The sequence below is a fragment of the Dendrobium catenatum genome, unplaced genomic scaffold (genome assembly GCF_001605985.2).
Source record: "Dendrobium catenatum unplaced genomic scaffold, ASM160598v2 fragScaff_scaffold_1179, whole genome shotgun sequence".
In the NCBI taxonomy this organism is placed as follows: Eukaryota; Viridiplantae; Streptophyta; class Magnoliopsida; order Asparagales; family Orchidaceae; genus Dendrobium; species Dendrobium catenatum.
The window spans coordinates 915,143-934,213 of NW_021319641.1; the positions used below are offsets into that span (position 1 = coordinate 915,143).

Below are 19,071 nucleotides of genomic sequence, written 5' to 3' on the forward strand. Positions count from 1 at the left end.
AATCTCAATTTCTATAAAATATAAAAAGTACCCGGTGAAAGTTATACGAGTACAAATTTATTCATATTTTTCAGTAACATAAACAAAAATTCAATTAAAAAAATTAGAAAAAAATACTTCATATTTTTTTTTTAAATGAGATAAACATAGTGTAATCTACCTCGAGACAAATAAAATTTTCAACTGCACTAACTAGCAAAAATGACTCAATAACCTTCAAATTCTAGCTTTTCATTTTTCTCTTTTTTTTTTTGTTTTTCTTCCTTTCCTTCTCTGTTAACCAAAATGGGGAAATGGAATGAGATTTTTTTTTGTTTTTTTAATAATAAAATATTCACATGATGTATTGGTCATTATGTTAATTATTCAACTTTAAGCATAAAATTCTTTTATATTTTCAAATTTATGGGTAAAAATCATAGAAAAATATTCATATATTTTCCAAGCATGTCTAAAATATTATGGTTAAATTAATTTGTAAAATGGATACTTAATGGTCTAAAAAACCCCACATGTGCTAATATGTGTCAGTTTTCAAAGAAATTACTACAAAGCCCAAAAATTAAGAAAAAATATTATAACTAAAGCATAACAATATCTATATTATGGTGAAGATAATTTGCAATTCAGATATGTATAATGACTCATAAAATAACTTTTTATTGTCGTAGGTCAAAACATATCTTTTAAAATTTAAGGATTATTACATATAAGCTCCTAAATGGAGCATTGTGGTGCTTGCTTGATTGGGTGCTAGGCTAAAATTTTATTAAATATCATTTTCCACTAAATTAATCCATTTTATCTCATTAGTGTCACTAAGTTAGAGAGAGAGAGAGAGATGATGAATTCTAGAAGAGAAAGTCCACTTCGAACCACTATGGGTCAATTTCAGCGGTCGAGCCAGTTACGAAGATTATCCAGCTCAAGGTAGATTGCATTTTATCTATCACAGTTAAAAAAAATATATATAATTTAGGAATTTTTTAATTTAAATTATAATTATGTTAGAAAAAAATGATAATAACTTATTATCTGCAAAACTTTCAATGCATAACTTTTTGTATATTGTAGATATGACAATTCTAAATATTTAGATATTTCTCTAAATAATATTCACATAATAAATTAGAAAATATGGAGTTTTTGAGAAATATGATTTTTTTTAATTAGAAAAAAAAACTATTTCAAAAAAATTATGTTGCAGTGTAATTAAAACTTTAAAATGATGATTTGAATAATCTCTAATAATGTAGCTATGTTATGAAACAATGAATTTCACCTCAACATTACATTTTGTTGCCTATCATTAAAACATTTTGTTAAATTCTGAGATGAGTCTATTTATATTTTTTTACTATAATGCAAATAATTATAGTATATTTGATTTAAATATGAAATTATGAGGAGATTTGGTGCATATGAAGAAAACTTTATTCTGATGCAAAATGAACATTCTCGTACTAAAGGCACATGATGGCGCCATATGTACACTCTATTTATTGAGAGTCATTGGGGGTGTTAAAACGGCTATTTGGGTCGGGTTCGAGTCGAATAGCTAGGTCAAAAATTCTTTAGAGAAACAGGTAAAAAATTCTGGCCTAGACCGTACGTACCAACTGAGTTGACCCAACTCGACCCGTGAGAGTCGAGCAAGAGTGCATGCAAGGCTGCGGGCGAGGGCACACCGCGCAAGCATCGATCATGATTGTAGGTGAGGGTGGACCATGTGAGCGCTGAGTATGAGCACCTATTGGATTGTGGATTGCGGGTGAGGGCAAATTGCACATGCCTCGAGCATGGATCTAAAGCGGGAGCGTCGAGCTTGACTAGCGAGGGTGAGGCCCCATCCTCAATCCATGCTCGATCTTCCTCTGCACTCTACTGCCGCAACTTGCAAAGTATTTTTCTCCTCTCTCTCTCTCTTCTAATTGCTCTAGGCCTCAAGCTAAGAAGAACCAAATTACCAAAGTTGCAAAGTGACAACTTGTGTCAAGTTGAAAAGTGAATATTTTTTTTTTAGATTTTAATTTTCACATTAATAAGCTAGATCAGAAAGATGAGAGCTAGCGGAACACATTCTGATGATTTTTTTTTTTAAATCAAATTATTTGCATTATAATTTAAAATGATTTATAATTTCACATTTAGATTTTGATTTTCACATTTAAAATAATTGATGTTGAATTAAGCTGATTATCACATTTTAATTTTCTTTGTTCATAAGTAGTTTATAAAAGTGATTCAAATATATTATAGTCGAGAACTATGTTGGAAGGATTACAATATTTGATTTAAGTTTTTTTTTTAACCATCATATTTGGATATGATAAAATCAAATATTTTAATATATATATAAAATATTTGATATGGTGAAATATTTTAAAAGAAAAAGTGAAGCAGACGTACGTGATAATACTGCAAAATCCAAACAAACTCATTCTAAACTTGATTTTGATGCAATCGTTTTAAGGTCTTCAATTAAAAAAAAAAACCTAAAACCGATAATGCTGGTCACAAGCCCGGATGAAAAGGGTTGCAGGTTTCATTAAAATCAATGATGCTCCCACGAGAAAAAAATCCTGGCTCCCTCATTGATCATGATGATTAAATATATACATATGAAGAAATGATGAACCATGATTATTATATATATGCTTTGAGATGAATGAATATTTGTATTTATATTTTGGACGATATTTTATTTTATGCATTGATACATTTTAGTAGGCTCTATATGTGAATTACATGAATAAAAAAAAATCTCTCCAATAATAAAATATAGGAAATTAATCGATCATACATTTGATCTAGTATAATCCATTAGAATATGAGAATTATATCGGGTTTGGTCATGATAATGATTGTGAACAGCAATGTGATTACCAATATGACATTATTGCTCAAAGACTCAATATCTCAACTTGCAACTAGTATGATAATATATTCGAAGTCTTCCAACATATGTGACCACTATTATTTGAGGGAGCTGAATGACTTATTGAAGCTGAGAATTAGTTAATATTGAATGAGAAGATAGTGGACACTGTGTCCTATCATGATAAGAGAAATGTGTATAAAACCTAAAGAAAACATAGAAAAAAAAAAAAAAGATAAAGAGATGTGTTATTTGCTACATTTTTGTTAGAACATAAATGAAAAGGTTGTTGGAGAAGTCATGTGTCACGACACTAATTTGTTCCTTCAATTAGGGCTTGGAATCGAAGGGATGAAGTTTTTGCACTCTCCTATAGGGCTTGAGTTAAGGTAAATGTAAACAAAATAAAACTTTTTATATTTTTTATCTTTAATGAAAACAATTTGTTTTGAAACACTAAATCTAGTTTATGCTTCAAGGCTGAATTATTGGTTGGGGTTGCATGTGGGGAAGAAGAAGAGAAAGATAATAAAAGAAGATTGAGGCATCACAAAATAAGAAAAGAGTATTCAAGATATGAAAATTCTAATAGATGAAATTAGGTATTTATGGAAAAGAATAAATACATTCATCTGAATTTTAATGTATCTAAAGTTAATCTCGAAACATTTGAAGTATGACTTAAATTAGTAAATAAATTAGATTATTAGATAAAATCAAAGATGTATAAAATTTAACATGTACGTAATTAAATATTAATGATGTAATATGAATATTATTTTGTTGAAATGAGTATGATTTATATTATTAAGTAATAACTTTTGTTTTTTGATATTTGAGCCATTAAGGTTGTTGCGGGCAAGAATATACGCGGCGATAGAGTTGTAATTTTACGTCTTAGCGTTGCACGGATATCCAGCTCACACACAAAGAACATATGATTTTTAATGTAGAAAACTCTGGAAAGGGGAAAACCCATGGGGCCTAGCCCAGTTGAAAATATTTTACAAGAATTTGAGTTGAATACAATGAGTTGACTCATCATTGAGGGCGACCAGATTACAAATGTCAACCATATGGTTGAAGTCTAGTGTTAAATTCGATGTCACTTTGAAGTTGGGGTAGTCTGACATTGACTTGGTAGAATTCAGGCATCAGTTGATGGTCTGACGGAGTTTAGGGCCTCAAGTGTTGGTATGGTGGAGTTCAGGCTCTTAAGTGGTGATCCAGCGAAGGTGAGGGCCTTAGGCGGTGGTCCGGTGAAGGCGAGGGCCTCAGGTGTTGGTCCGGCGAAGGTGAGGGCCTCAAGTGGTGGTCCGGCGAAGGTAAGAGCCTCAAGTGGTGGTCCGACGAAGGCAATAGTCTCAAGTGGTGGTTCGGCGAAAGTGAGAGCCTCAAGTGGTAGTCTGACGAAGGCGAGGGCCTCAAGTGGTGGTTCGACGAAACTGTGGCGGCGGTCCGACGAAACTCCGGCGGTGGTCGAGGAGGAGCTTCTTCCTTCTCTTCATTCTCTTCTCTTATTCTCTTATTACTTGGATTCCTTTTCAAGAGAAAAAGTGGTCTATTTATAGATTTATGGAGTGATATGACCCATAAATAGGTGAGCGATCAAGGGTAATTTGAGAGTGGTTGGATGGACGACTGATGTTGAATTCCTTGATCATGGACCGTTTGATGAACATTTGAATGTCTTAGTGATGTATGATTTTGGTGATCTTGGGCTCGTTGGATTTGTCTCATCGAGTCGCTCGATTCGATTATAAGCACGTTATGTTTGGAAACCGTTTAGTAATCTAAATTATGGTTCGAACCTTCCAATAGCACTTCTAATCCTTGATTTGAACCAGTTTGGGCTCGGATTGGGTTGGATTTGGCGTCGTTGGGTTTGATTTCTCTAGACGCTCAATTCGACTATAAGTTTGTTGAAATCGGAGTTCAGATGATCCCAATTTTAATTTCGAAACTTTCCAACTTGTTGTGCATCGAGATTTGTGCCCGATCAAGATAATTTTTTGGATGACATATCAAGGTCAACTCACACACACATATACAAGCTTAGAATCAAAGATCTTTTGGCTAGCAACCAAAGCCCCCAACCATCATACCAAAGTAAGTTCCCTTATTAAATAACAGCTTATTATATGTTAAGGATTTGAGGGTACAAAGGGTACAAAAATCATAAACTTAATTTTAAGTGAAGGTACGAAGAAATAGCATTACACACACAAGTTATAAAAAAATGTTTTGATTGGATACGAATCCTGATGCATATTTAAATGAAAAATTTTCAAAATTGAATTCAGGTTCATCTTAACTCCAATCTCAACAAATTTATATTCAAATTAACGTTATGAGTCAAAACCAACAATATCAAAAGTGGTCTAATATGAGTATGAAAGAATCCAAATCTAACATTTAAAGCATAATTGAGAGTTTCATGATATTAATTAGATATTAAACAATCTATAAATCATGCATATACTTATAATCAAATGATCTTGGGCTCGTTGGATTCATTATATTAAGAGGTTTGATTTGGATCATTTGGTCATCCAATTAATATTAAGAATTTATAACTGTTTTTCAAGTGCTTACTTTGAGTTCATTCTGTCTCAGATTGAATCACTTTTCCTATGTTTGAGTTTAACTATCGAGACATTCAATTCTACTATAAATTTTTAAAAAATTAATTCAAGTTAAAAAATATTAAATTAAATATACATCGATATTCGCACGTGTGTGTATATATATATATATATATATATGATAGTTAATTTTTATTATAATTTTTTTCTCTCTTATATTATTAAATTATTTTAAATATATAATTTAACTGAAAAATTAGTTAAAATATCATAATGAATTTAAAATTAATACTTAATATTTTAATTATATTTAAAGTATAATTGATGGAATATTTATCATAAATTATATGATAAAATAAAAAATAGTAATAAATTTATATCATTATATGTAATAATTAAATTAAATATCATAAAAAATGTTAATTTTTAACATATTCATATTAAAATTAGATTACGATATTTCGACTAATGTTTTTTAATTTAATTTATAAATAATAAAATTATTAATGATTTTTTTAAACAATTTGATACGTGTCAAATATATTGTTATTTATAAGATGAATATCATTCGTTTCCTATCCTCTTTCCGTCTCCGACCTCCAGATCTCTCTTTCTCTCATCCTCCCACCTCACTCTCTCCCCTGCTATCCGAAACCCTAACGATTCCATTTCGCTCGCCCGAAGCGGAGGGATATTTTTTGTTGATTTTTCGCTTGTAGCGAGTACCGTTTTGCGTCCGCTTCATCACCGCCTTGGTCTGATCTAACTTCATTAGTGAGGATGGCCTACGGAGATCGGCTTACGAGCTTTGAGGATACGGAGAAGGAGAGCGAGTATGGATACGTCCGCAAGGTATCGTTTCCGTAATCCGTTTTTGATTGATTGATTTGCAGAAGATTGATGGATTTGGGTGGATTTAAACTATTTTTGGTGGAGGCGATTACTGAGTTTGCTTACGTATTTTTGAGTCCAAAATGCTGTCGGTTCGTCTGAATTTTCTTTATATTCGTTTGAATCTAGGATGCATTGGTGGGCATATGCTAAGCGCACAGTATCTATTGAAGTTTGGACCGTAACGCGTTGGTTGTTTGACACTTTGACCTTCGTTTGTAAAACATGAAAATAAAATATTTATACTGATAATAATAGGTATTTGCTGACTCAATTTTTACGTGAAATTGGCCAATGCCATTTAACCTGGGTGAATGAGGGCTTCTCTCTTTATACGAGTTCTTCATGGGCCACGCTCTTATAGAACATAACCTTTATATTAGTGATTCAGGAGGTTTTTCCATTTGTGAACTTGGCTAATTCGGCTAGCCAAGCTCAAGGGCGGATCCAGGGGATGTAGCAAGAAGAGGTTAATCTAACCCAGATTTGGATTATCCAATAATGACATTAAATCATGCAAATCCACATGGGTGGATCAGGTGTACAAGGAGGCAGATCAAGTTGGATGAATCTGGCCTACCTAGATGTGGCTATACTAAACTGTACAATAAAAAATGCATGGTAATTTGCATGGATTTCTCTGGAGTATTGCAAAGAACACAAAGGATCACAATGATAACTTAAACAACCTTTTTCTATTTATCTCTACTCCCTCTTAGACAAAAAATTCAAATATAAGAGGATTATCTGTTGGATAAGCGAGGGGAAGAAGATGTATTAAACGGAGTGAAGGATTTAGTGGGAAAGCTCATTGTTCAAGTGATATTGCTTTGGTAATCAACCCTTCAAGCTTGGAATAATTTTTATTTGTACTAGTTATGGAGACTGTGGACAGAGTAATGTATCCTAGGGAAGAGGATTGAGATTCTTATGACACACCAACTATTGATAGGAGAGTGAAGGAAAATATACCAAGCGATTGCCAACCCTAAATCTTTCCAGTTAAAGTGGATTTGACGTTGGAGGCTTGGAGTTCATTGTTCCAGTGAAACTTTAGCACTTGGAGACATAGTTGTCCATCTTCAAGTATATTAATGCTCAAATATTTCTTTTGCACATCTTCAATTATTCTCACATGCAATGATTTGTTGGAACTAGGAATCCAAGAACTGTGACCTATTGAGAATGACATGGACATGTTTCAAAGGATCATTGTTGGCTCAGTATTATTCCATTCGACTTGAATCTATGAGCTAGGTCTGCTGGAAATAATGGAGATAGAGACGGGCAAATTATGTTATAGTTCTCTATCATAGGCACTATAAGATTTTCCATCAGCGAGCAAGATATATCTATGTTGTGGTTATTTTAGCCATGTGTTGTGCAATCTTTGACAACCCATTTTTATGGTAGAGAGATGCTATGTACTCTAGCAGAGAGCAAAAATATCTATTTTTAATGAAAGGGAAAAAACATGCATTCCACAGGTTTATTCCACCATCAATGGAACCTGTAGCAACAACCAAGCATTTTATAAGAGTGGTGACAAACTATGACATCTATATATCATTTTATTTTTTGCAAGAGAAAACAACAATCATCCTTCATCTTCCAAGAAGTGGAAAAGAAGGTTTCCAAAAGTAGCCATTAGAAGCACATATAAGTTGCCTTGCCAACCTAGACAATTTTAAGCTGTAGCCACCTTACCAAAAAATATAATCTTAGAAGAAGAAACAACCTTGCCATGCTAGGCAAGCTCAGTCAACACGATTTGCATGATCCAAAATTGGGGTGTTGAAGACTTTGGAACCATTAGGAAGGATAAAAGTATCAGGTCTTTTTTATACTTATTTTTTTTTTGACAATTCAAGTGATGGCTAGAAATTTCACAATATTCCCTCTCTCTCTCTGAAAGGGGATGGATGTCATACTCTCTAGCTAAATGTTAGCGGCCAGCCATACCTCCGATACTCTTTTTCCTAATTCTCTCTAGAATCTCTTCCCATTTTATCTCTCTACCTGTAAAATCTAAAAAGAGGTGGAATTAATTCCAAAAGTAGAAGGAATTAGTAGAAAATAACTACAAAGGTGTAAGAAGTGCTGGAAGCCATCATCCAAATAAAGGTAAATTATAGACATCATCAATCTAATTCTAGTTTCCATAAATCTCACTCTCACCTTGCCCTCTCTCCAATCATCAAACTCAACTTGGTTGAAACCTTCAAGAACACCTAATAATAGGTTGAAGTTTGAAAAGTCTCTTAAACAAGTAAGAACCTTAGCACTATCCAAGTATTTATTTTGCATCATTGCCGTAAAATTTCTATCACTAAGCCATCTATCTCACCATCACCATCCGAAAGCTGCAAAAAGGCTTTTCATTAAACCATCTCATTTTGGGACCAGTCAAGTTATTTGAGATCATTATCATCGTTCTCTGTGACCGTGGTTGGAAGCTTTTGAAAACTTTTTTAGCCATTGATGTAACACTAATAGATATTTCTTTATTAGTATTATCGAAAGCATCCAAATATTTCTTTGTTTGATATTCTCTTTCCCATGCTTTAGTTTCTCTTAATTCTCATTGCGCTTTAAACTTCCAACACTTTGTTTTGTTCATGTCAGTTTTATAGTCTAGATGATGAATGAGACTGTATTTATTTTGGCCTTCTTCTTTTATTTTTCCACATTCTTTGTTGCATAGTTTTGTTATATGCCTTGAGCTAACAACTTCCTAGGTCTTTTTTAGGTCAGAAAGAAAATAAAAATGGTTTCTATTATCTTGTCTGGCACTTTATACTAATTTTGGCTTACGGTGGTAATAGATGACAAAGATAAGGGCTACTTCCGAATGGCTGTATTGATCTTTATTAGGTTTTAAGGACTAGCCTCACATCATCCAGTTTGCACAATTTGTGGGAATATTGAAAGTCAACAAGATTTGCTAGTAACCTGCAATCAGTTCAGCATGGACTTTGTCAGAGTTTATTCTATTACTTACTGGCACATCCAATAGATTAACATTAATGCTTTATTGGATATGAACTCCGTCATCCTTCTTTTGTATTTTATATCGAAACATTCATTAAAATATGCTTTTGTCATGTGCCTGTTTACTTATGTAACATTGTTGACTGTTTACTTATATAAATAGTCGTAATCTCATAAAGCAGGCCTCACGTCTGATTTTCTTTTCACTTGGAACTATTTACACATGATCGTTTAGGTATCAGGTCCAGTTGTGGTGGCAGATGGAATGGGAGGAGCAGCAATGTATGAACTGGTTCGAGTTGGTCATGACAACCTTATTGGGGAAATCATCAGGTTGGAGGGAGATTCCGCCACCATTCAAGGTATGGAATATAATATAGCTTATCATGTACCCGTACATCAGTCCTTTTGGTTGCTTTAAAGTTTCAACTCTTTCCTGCGGCAATTTTATGCTGGGTTGTAAAGAAAATGAACAAAATCACAAAGCTTGTTGTTCCACTGGATGACAGTTTATGAAGAAACAGCTGGATTAATGGTGAATGACCCTGTTTTGCGAACTCGCAAGGTTAATTTTTGGAGATCTTTATCTTCAGTATTTTTATTTTGCTTGAAATTTTCTTGATTTTTTATTTTTTAATAATTTGCAGCCTCTTTCAGTTGAGCTGGGGCCTGGGATATTAGGGAACATTTTTGACGGAATTCAGGTTAGCTTATCTTTCTATTTATTTTGCAAATTGAAAAGGTCTAACAGTAGAAATTGTTTATTAATTGCATTAAAGCACTTAGGATTTGCGCTTTTGTGATGTTTTTATGCCATTTATCACTTTGATTAGTTTTAAATGTTTCCACTCGCTTTGATCTTATATTATTTTAGGTACAGGATTTGTAATTCATTTTTCTTTGACATTCATATGGAATGATTTTCTTATTCTTTTGCAGAGACCTCTAAAAACTATTGCAATTAAATCCGGTGACGTGTATATCCCTCGCGGGGTTGCGGTTCCTGCTCTTGACAAAGATATCTTGTGGGACTTTGAGCCAAAAAAGTTTGGTAACTTTTAAATTGGCTGAAATGAATAGATTCCTCTTACTAGTTTTTGTGTGTATCAGTGAGCTAATAATAGCTTAACTATCTCATTTATTCTCTTTCATGTCCCAGTTGTTGGAGATCATCTAACTGGTGGGGATTTATATGCTGTAAGTTATATTGCTGATATGCTATGGTGATTTTGCTTGTTTTAGTCTGTTTTTTTTCTTTTTCCTTTATTTTGTTTTATTGAATGCTTACCTATTGACTTTATGATGTAGACTGTCTTTGAAAATACTTTGATGCAACATCACGTTGCACTTCCTCCTGGCTCTATGGGAAAAATTTCATACATCGCTCCACCTGGTCAATACAGCTTAAAGGTTCATAGCCACCGCCAATTTCATCCCAACAGCCGTGCCCTCACCAGTTTTTTCTTTCTTAAGGCATTTAGTTATTTCTACTTATTGCAATATTTCTCCTAATTTTGGCATTTTTGTATTCTACATTTGCAGGATACTGTGCTTGAACTTGAGTTTCAGGGTGTGAAAAAGGAGATTAATATGCTTCAGGTTTGTTATAATCATCTACTGCAAAAATTCTATCTATCTAGGAAAACTATTCAGTAGTTTGGGATGCTTATTTCAATGCACCATGTAGACATGGCCAGTCCGTTCACCAAGACCTGTTGCATCAAAGCTTGCTGCGGATACGCCTCTCTTAACTGGGCAAGTAAGTTTATTTCTTGTATGTGATGTGCACGATTTTGTGTCATCCTGATTCTTAATCATGAACAAGTTTATTTCTTGTATGTGATGTGCACGATTTTGTGTCATCCTGATTCTTAATCATGAACATGTGGATGTTTCAGCGTGTTCTTGACGCCCTTTTTCCCTCTGTCCTTGGAGGAACTTGTGCTATTCCTGGAGCTTTTGGTTGTGGTAAAACTGTTATTAGTCAAGCACTTTCCAAGGTACCAAGATCACATTGTTGCTTTCTTTTTGTTTTTATTTTTTGATATGGAAAACTATTTTGCTTGTCTATTTATGTGATTATTCTCATTTACGATGTGCAGTACTCTAATTCTGACACAGTGGTCTATGTGGGCTGTGGAGAAAGAGGAAATGAGATGGCAGAGGTTTTACTCTTTGCAATATACTTCTTTATAATCAAATTATCTTTTAGTTAATTTTAACACCATATATGATTAAAATCTTTTTAAACCAGGTGCTCATGGATTTTCCTCAATTAACCATGACACTGCCTGATGGTCGTGAAGAATCTGTAATGAAACGAACTACACTTGTGGCCAACACTTCCAACATGCCTGTGGCTGCTCGTGAGGCCTCAATTTATACGGGTAAACATTTTGATCTAGCTGTTGGATTTACATACCCGACAATTCATCAAAATTAGTTGAATTTATGAGTGCTTATAGGATTTTTCTGTTATGCTAATATTTTTTGCTTAACAGAGCCAATTCTGTTATTTTTGGCTGTTTTGAACTTGTGAAAACTTGAGTACTTTTCCCTTTGTGAAAATGACCATTGTTGTTCTCTCTTCCACATGCACTTGAAGGAGATGTGCAGGACTATTGGTTTATTCGTCTATTCGTCTGCAATATTGAACCAAATGACAGTGTTAAGCTCTTTTGAACCGAATCTCAGTGTTAAGCTCCACAGAGTTACTAATGATTCAAATACAACAACAACAACAACATCAAGCTTTTATCCCACTACGTGGGGTCGGCTACATGAATCCTTTTTCTCCATTGTGTCCTATTAAAAGTCAAATTCTCGTTTAAATCTAATAAAGAAAGGTCATTCCTAATATTTTCTAACCAAGTCTTTTTAGGTCTACCCCTACCTTTCTTAACATAAGTCAAATCTAATACCTCTACTCTCCTAACCGGGTCATCGCAAGGCTGCCGTTTTATGTGACCATAGTAATGGATTTTATATGCGTAGGCTATTGCTTTGAAATGCACTTAAGATAATTTTGAATTTGGGTGGTTTTAACTTTCTTTCTCCATTGCATTCTTCCTTTTTTTTGGTTTAAAAAATGCAAACATATCCTAATCCCAGTTTTCATTTCGATTAGTACCATAAGACTTAATTATCTATGGAAGCCTATGCTTTGCCATTCTTATATATTGTTTGGAAAAACTATTTTTTTCCAGTATTCATTTGTTGCTTCTTTGCTATTTTCTCTCAATTAGCCATTTTTTGGTATCTTCAGGCATCACAATAGCTGAATATTTTAGAGATATGGGTTACAATGTTAGCATGATGGCTGATTCAACGTCTCGCTGGGCAGAAGCTTTGCGTGAAATATCTGGAAGATTGGTACTCCTTTTTTAATATCTGGATCAAATTATGATTTATTGTTGTTTCTTTACATTATATTTTTAGTTTAACGTTTGAATGTGTTTTAATTTCATTATTTTCATTTACATTATTGATATCCAGTTGTTCTATGTGTCTGTTGATATATTTAAATTATCTAATTTTATATTTCATGCTATTAATCCGTTTTATGGACAGTGAAAACTTGGCATCTCAATCCCGTAGTTGTATTGACTAAATTATTGACAAGTAAAAGAACATAAAGACATGTTTTTTTAACTCTGTTTTTATCTCCTTATGTTGTGCGGAAATATTCTTTTCTAATCTTATGATAGGAAGTGCTTGTAGAAGTCAAAGAACCCCTGGCTAAATTTTCATTTCAGCAATCTAGGGCTGCAAGCGAACCAAACGTTCGACGAGCTACTCGTTGTTCGGTTCGATTAAAGCTCGTTTGTGATCGTTTAATTAGTTAAACAAACAAACTTGAACAATATTTTAAATACTCGATTCTTAAATAAACAAACTTGAACACTAATGCGTTCGGCTCATTTATGTTCGCGAACAATATCATTTGAAGTTCGTGAACAAGCTCGACATTTATATAACTACATTGCCCTGGAGAGGGCTTGTAGAAGTCAAAGAACCCTTGGCTGAATTTTAATATCAACAATTCCAAACACAATCCACAAGAAGAATTATGGGGAATAAGAAGAAAAACCTTTTTAATTGATGATATATGGAAGAAAAACAAACAATATACAATGGATTTTCAATTGGAGAGGAAGATTGGTCTCTCCCAAATCCCTAGTTGCCGGCTAGAGCTCAATCAACCTAAGGACAATCTAAATTCAACAAACAAGTCATAATCCTAACCCTAAGGAAACAACCTACTTATGGAAAACTACAATTTTCCAAATCCCCAATAGCCCTCCTATTTTGCCTTTCCCTCCTAACCTCCTCCTTTTCTCCTATTCAAAATTTCCCTTGGGCCCCACCCAAAAGGGTGGGCAATCATCCCTAGCAGAAGTCAGTTCTGCCTCAAATATATATACTATAGAATCAATCCGGCCCTCCAGTTGGGACCGATCTAACATCTTCCCATGATAGTAAATATAATTTTGGTCAGTAGCTTGTGGAGAACATTAGAAACCGGTTATTTTGTCAAACTAAATATATTTGTATTGTATTCATTCATCCTTGATACATTAGGAATACTCTAAAGAAATATATTAATTTATGTGTCGATTTTCTATATTTATTATTTTGTGTTATCTAATATTTCTTCTTCTTTGATTCGTTTGTTTCTGTTACTTGATTGATGATATTTATGTGCTTTTTTTATTTTTTTTTAAATTTATGTTGGACAATGTGTACTCAGGCTGAAATGCCAGCAGATAGTGGTTATCCTGCATATCTAGCAGCACGATTGGCTTCCTTCTATGAACGTGCTGGGAAAGTGAAATGTCTTGGTGGTCCAGACCGCACTGGTAGCGTTACAATTGTTGGTGCCGTGTCACCTCCAGGTGGTGATTTTTCAGATCCTGTAACATCTGCAACTCTTGGTATTGTTCAGGTGATTATTGCCATTAATATTAGTTCATTTAACTAGTTAATAGTTTTGTTACAGTGAATCCTATGGCATTTTACATTTCCAGGTCTTTTGGGGACTGGATAAGAAACTAGCTCAGAGGAAGCATTTTCCATCAGTGAATTGGCTTATATCATATTCCAAGTATACAAAGGTTGGTTTGATTTCTTTTGTTTGATGTATTTTTTTGGTAGAGCATGCTTTTAATGGTGATTCGTAGAAAGAATACGTTCTGGTTAAAATTTTTTAGAAATTTCATTTACTAACTGGTGGAACCTAAAAATATTTTTCTTGAAAAGTTATTATGGATGGCCTAAATTTTCTTTTGCTGGAACCGAATTATGTATTCTTAATTTTGGCATCTGTTTAGAAGGGTGTTCATATGCCATTGAAGCACTGAGCATACGACTCTCTGCCATCCATGCAAAGGAATGCATTGTGTCCTTTTTTTATAGGTTCCGTTATTTTTTTTTTCCACTTTGCATTTTACAATGGAGTCAATGATGTGTAAATTATGCAGTGGAATGCAAATGTCTGTTTCTGTTTTTTTTTTCTTTCTTGAGCTACCTTGCAATTTTTTAATTTCTCCAAGGAGCCTACCATGCTTAATCAACTGTGTTAATGATCCCAAAATACTAACATGCATTTGTTATTGTACATTGTTCTATAGCTAAAATAGTTTTTCTCTGTTAAAATCCTATTTACATATCCTCCTCTTGAACATTTCAGTTGAAATAATTACGTAGATAGGATTAAGTCTAAAGGTGATTATAATACTAGCTAGGATAAAAAAAGTTAGGATCAATGTGATAAAATGAATTATCTAAGATTATAGCAACTTGGATGGTATCTGATTTCTAAATATATTTTCATTTGAACTATCAAGCTTCTTGTTTGCTTGCATTCTTTATGGTTTCTAGTTACCTATTGTACTTTAGTTATTCTTCTTTTTTTTAAGGTTTACAGATATGTAGTCGTATGCTTCTGATTTTAAATTGAAATATGTTATTGGAGTAGCATATCCCACCAATAAAGCAGTCCTACACTTAAGCTTATTCTACTTAATATATGTTTATTTGCAACTGATACAGCAGAATCAGTTCTCTGAAGTAATGCCCTTGTAATATCAGGCATTAGAATCTTTCTATGAGAAATTCGACTCTGATTTTATTGACATTAGAACAAAAGCTCGAGAGGTGTTGCAGAGAGAAGATGACTTGAATGAAATTGTCCAGGTATATTTTTTTTTTGCTGCAGTGAAGTCATTGTCACAATCTTCTTTTGTAACCTTGTTTAGCTATATGTTGTTTTTATGGTTTCTTGACAAAGGCCTTCACTTGATCATATGATATTGGTCAGAAGAGGGCATTCTTTTATTTGTTTTGTACTTTTATGAGTGTTAGGATGAGGCTAGTAAACACTGCCATGAATATTTCACATTTGAAATTTTTTTTTTCAACTTCTTCACCTGGGTTTTTCTACAGGTTCAATGAAAGTTCTAAAACTGGGAATTGGATTCAGTTGTTGTTTGAGAGCTGCCTTGTCATTTATTTCGTCCTTTGTGCTATAAGTGTCATTTTTTATTTTATTTTTAACTCTCTTCCTCGCACAGCTTGTGGGAAAAGATGCTTTGGCTGAAACTGATAAAATTATTCTGGAAACGGCGAAGCTTCTGAGGGAGGATTATCTCGCACAGAATGCCTTTACTCCGTAAGATAAACTGGCTTGTCATTTTTTGGTGCTCTTCCTCGTATGGTTTGGTCATTGTTTTTATTTTTCATTCGCATTTATTGCAATAGGTATGATAAGTTCTGTCCATTCTACAAGTCCGTTTGGATGATGAGAAATATCATCCATTTTCATACTCTAGCAAACCAGGTTAGTCTTTTGGTTCCAGTTCTACATCTTTAGTTTGTTGACTTGCTAGCCATAATTATGGTAATTGGATTTAAGGTTATTTCTCTTCAATTAGCTTGCTTTCTAATATCTGTTTAGGAAATTACTAGGAATTCGTCTTCTTGGATTAGTAAGTGTGTAATCTGGAGTTTCAAATTGATATGCATATGTAACCAAATTGATCCAATAACACGACATATAGTAGAATAACTTCTTCAACTTTAGTTTTACTGATGCATTTCATTGATAAAAACAATTCAATATATGTAAAGATATCAACCCATGAACTAGATTCCAAGTCATTTGAATATCTTTACACTTCAAACTCAATTGTTTTCTCATTTAATTGGAGCCATCCATTGTGAAAATTTTGATGCATTCAATTGATGATCAAGTAAGTTAAAAAATTTCTTGAAATCATGTATGCCACATTTTAATGATGTGAAGGAGAATCATTAATCTTGCAATTGAAAGGTTATAAAGTTTAATTGGGTGAAGCATGACAATTCTCCTTTTAGTAGAGAAGTGCTCTCTTTCTCTCTCTATATATATTTATGTATACTATTATTTGGAAAGGCTTATTTTGCACACAGATTTTTTTGAAGTTAATTACAATAATATAATAAGACATCAAAATTAGCAATGATGGAGTACAGCTTGAAAATAACTTGGTGATTTTATTTTATTATTTTTTAAATAAATATTTGACTGTTGATCAGACTTGATGAAAAATAAACAGCATGTAATGAATGCCCCTGTAAGAAGTACCATGCACCACTAATTTGCATGGAATTGAAAGCCATTGAAACTCTTATAGATATTGTATTGTATATGCTCAAAAGTTTATTTAAATGTATGGACGCTGACATCATTCTTGAAAATTTGCATCCTATTATTTTTCATGGTTCAGAGCACAGTTTCATTTCTTGAATTTTCAATTGAATGTTGTATGATCGAAAAATAAATCAAAATAAAATTGCAAAAAAAAAAAAAAAAAAAACTATCATTATCTATGAGCAAGGATGGTTGCGCTTACCCTTACATGTGCGTGTAATTTTTTTTTTTTATCTATACTTATTAGACATCATATTCCTTGATGCTGTGGTAATCTTACAGGCTGTTGAACGGGCTGCTGGCTCAGATGGCCACAAGATAACATATAGCTTAATCAAGCATCAGCTTGGTGACCTTTTCTACAGGCTGGTGTAAGTTTCCTTTGCCACAGGATTTCCATAAATTCAATTTTACAATATTTTTCATTTTTTTAATGTTTAGTATGTGAAGATTCTTGACAAGTTTTTTACGATGACTGCTATAATCCTCAATTTTTCTCGTTCAGGACTTGGGACCTGTCAAGTATAATATTTATTGTGTTTTTTTTTTAATGTTTATGAATATAGAATTGTGGTTTTATGTAAATCCCTTTGTTCGAGTTTTCTAAGAGATGCCAGTAGTATAGATATTTGATCCTGATGAATACAAATATGTTTTGAGATTATAATTTTTTTTATTAATCAGCAGTTCATCACTATTTTGTTAAATGCTGCAGATCACAGAAATTTGAAGATCCTGCGGAGGGTGAGGATGCCCTTTCTGCAAAATTCAAGAAACTGTATGAAGATCTGACAATTGGATTCAGCAATCTGGAGGATGAGAGGAGGTAGAGGGGACGGCAGGTAGATATTTTCTCTTCTGATATTTAAGTTATCTCGCCTATTTCAGCTTGCTGTTTTTATATATGATGCTTATTGATTAGTATCTATGTAATAATTTGGGTAGACCAAACCAAAGTGTATTTGCTGCTCCCTCTTAAGCTTTGATTTTAAACCTATACACGCCTTCTTTTTATTGTTCATCTTAAAATAAGGAAAAATTTATGGAGGAGAGGAGTAGTATATTATTGTATTTTCTGTATAACTGAGAATGAGATTATGGTGAGCTACTTTCATCATACCTTGGTTTTAATGGTATTGTTTTAATTTACTTTATTTTGTCGTTTATTTGAGCATCTTTACATTTAAAAAAAAGAACAATATTGTGTCAAAACATCCTCAGAACTAACTGACAAGTGGTATTAGTCGCTTGTTTTTTTTTTTAAGTTAATTCATCATCTTCGTGGCCTTGAGTTTTATGTATTTCATAAGAAAGTTTGTAAATGTCTTCATTTTTTATGTCAAAATAATAAACTTATGATATAATTGCCTTCAAAATTTAATAATGAATCAAATGCTCATAAATATTTTTATTTTCTTTGAATAAGTTATGTTAAAAATTTTAAATATCACTGAATATAATTTTAAAGTGTCTGAAGAGGAATTGAATGCATTAAAAAAGAAAAAATCTCAATTGTACTCTAGCCTATTTTGTAAACGTCAGCTTTTCTCGAGGTAGAGGGATTTGTGCTCCTTTCTAATGGATTTGATGACAAATATAATGTAATGTTTTTTTACTTGCATCAAAATATAACATTTTAGCAATGCATCAACATCGTAGCCATATTAACTGCATAATGCACGCAACAACAATATTATTCTAGTAAAATAATACTTTTAAATTACTAAATAGTTGGATAAAAAATTGAACGAATTTTCTAGCTTGTTCTAGGTATTTCGTAACATGTTAAAAAATGCTCATTATCATAAAAATCACTTTCTTCACGACCAAGTTCTTTTTAATTAAACAATAACCTCTTCCACTTCAAGTTTGATAAAGCACTTGACATAAATATTTTTCTTTTTTAATTTGGGCGTGGTTTTTTTCTTATTTTGTTTATTAAAAATTTAAGCCTTTTATTTATTTTTTTCATTTCCTTGTGAGAACGAGATGCGAATCAGAATTAAGTTTTAATTTAGTTTTCAGCAGTAAATAAT

At 32.9% G+C, this 19,071-nt stretch overlaps 1 protein-coding gene across 1 annotated transcript; it reads left to right on the top strand.

Annotated features, from left to right (window-relative positions):
* Nucleotides 1-6,028: 6,028 nt before the first annotated feature.
* Nucleotides 6,029-17,865, top strand: LOC110095096 (V-type proton ATPase catalytic subunit A). Its single transcript, XM_020820487.2, has 20 exons — nucleotides 6,029-6,315; nucleotides 9,581-9,707; nucleotides 9,855-9,910; nucleotides 9,993-10,049; nucleotides 10,285-10,396; nucleotides 10,505-10,542; nucleotides 10,654-10,755; nucleotides 10,888-10,944; nucleotides 11,033-11,104; nucleotides 11,244-11,345; nucleotides 11,448-11,510; nucleotides 11,600-11,732; nucleotides 12,611-12,717; nucleotides 14,096-14,290; nucleotides 14,373-14,459; nucleotides 15,436-15,540; nucleotides 15,918-16,015; nucleotides 16,105-16,183; nucleotides 17,318-17,406; nucleotides 17,751-17,865. The coding sequence occupies exons 1-20, from the start codon at nucleotides 6,244-6,246 to the stop codon at nucleotides 17,863-17,865; spliced, it is 1,866 nt and encodes a 621-aa protein (XP_020676146.1). The 5' UTR covers nucleotides 6,029-6,243.
* Nucleotides 17,866-19,071: the final 1,206 nt, after the last annotated feature.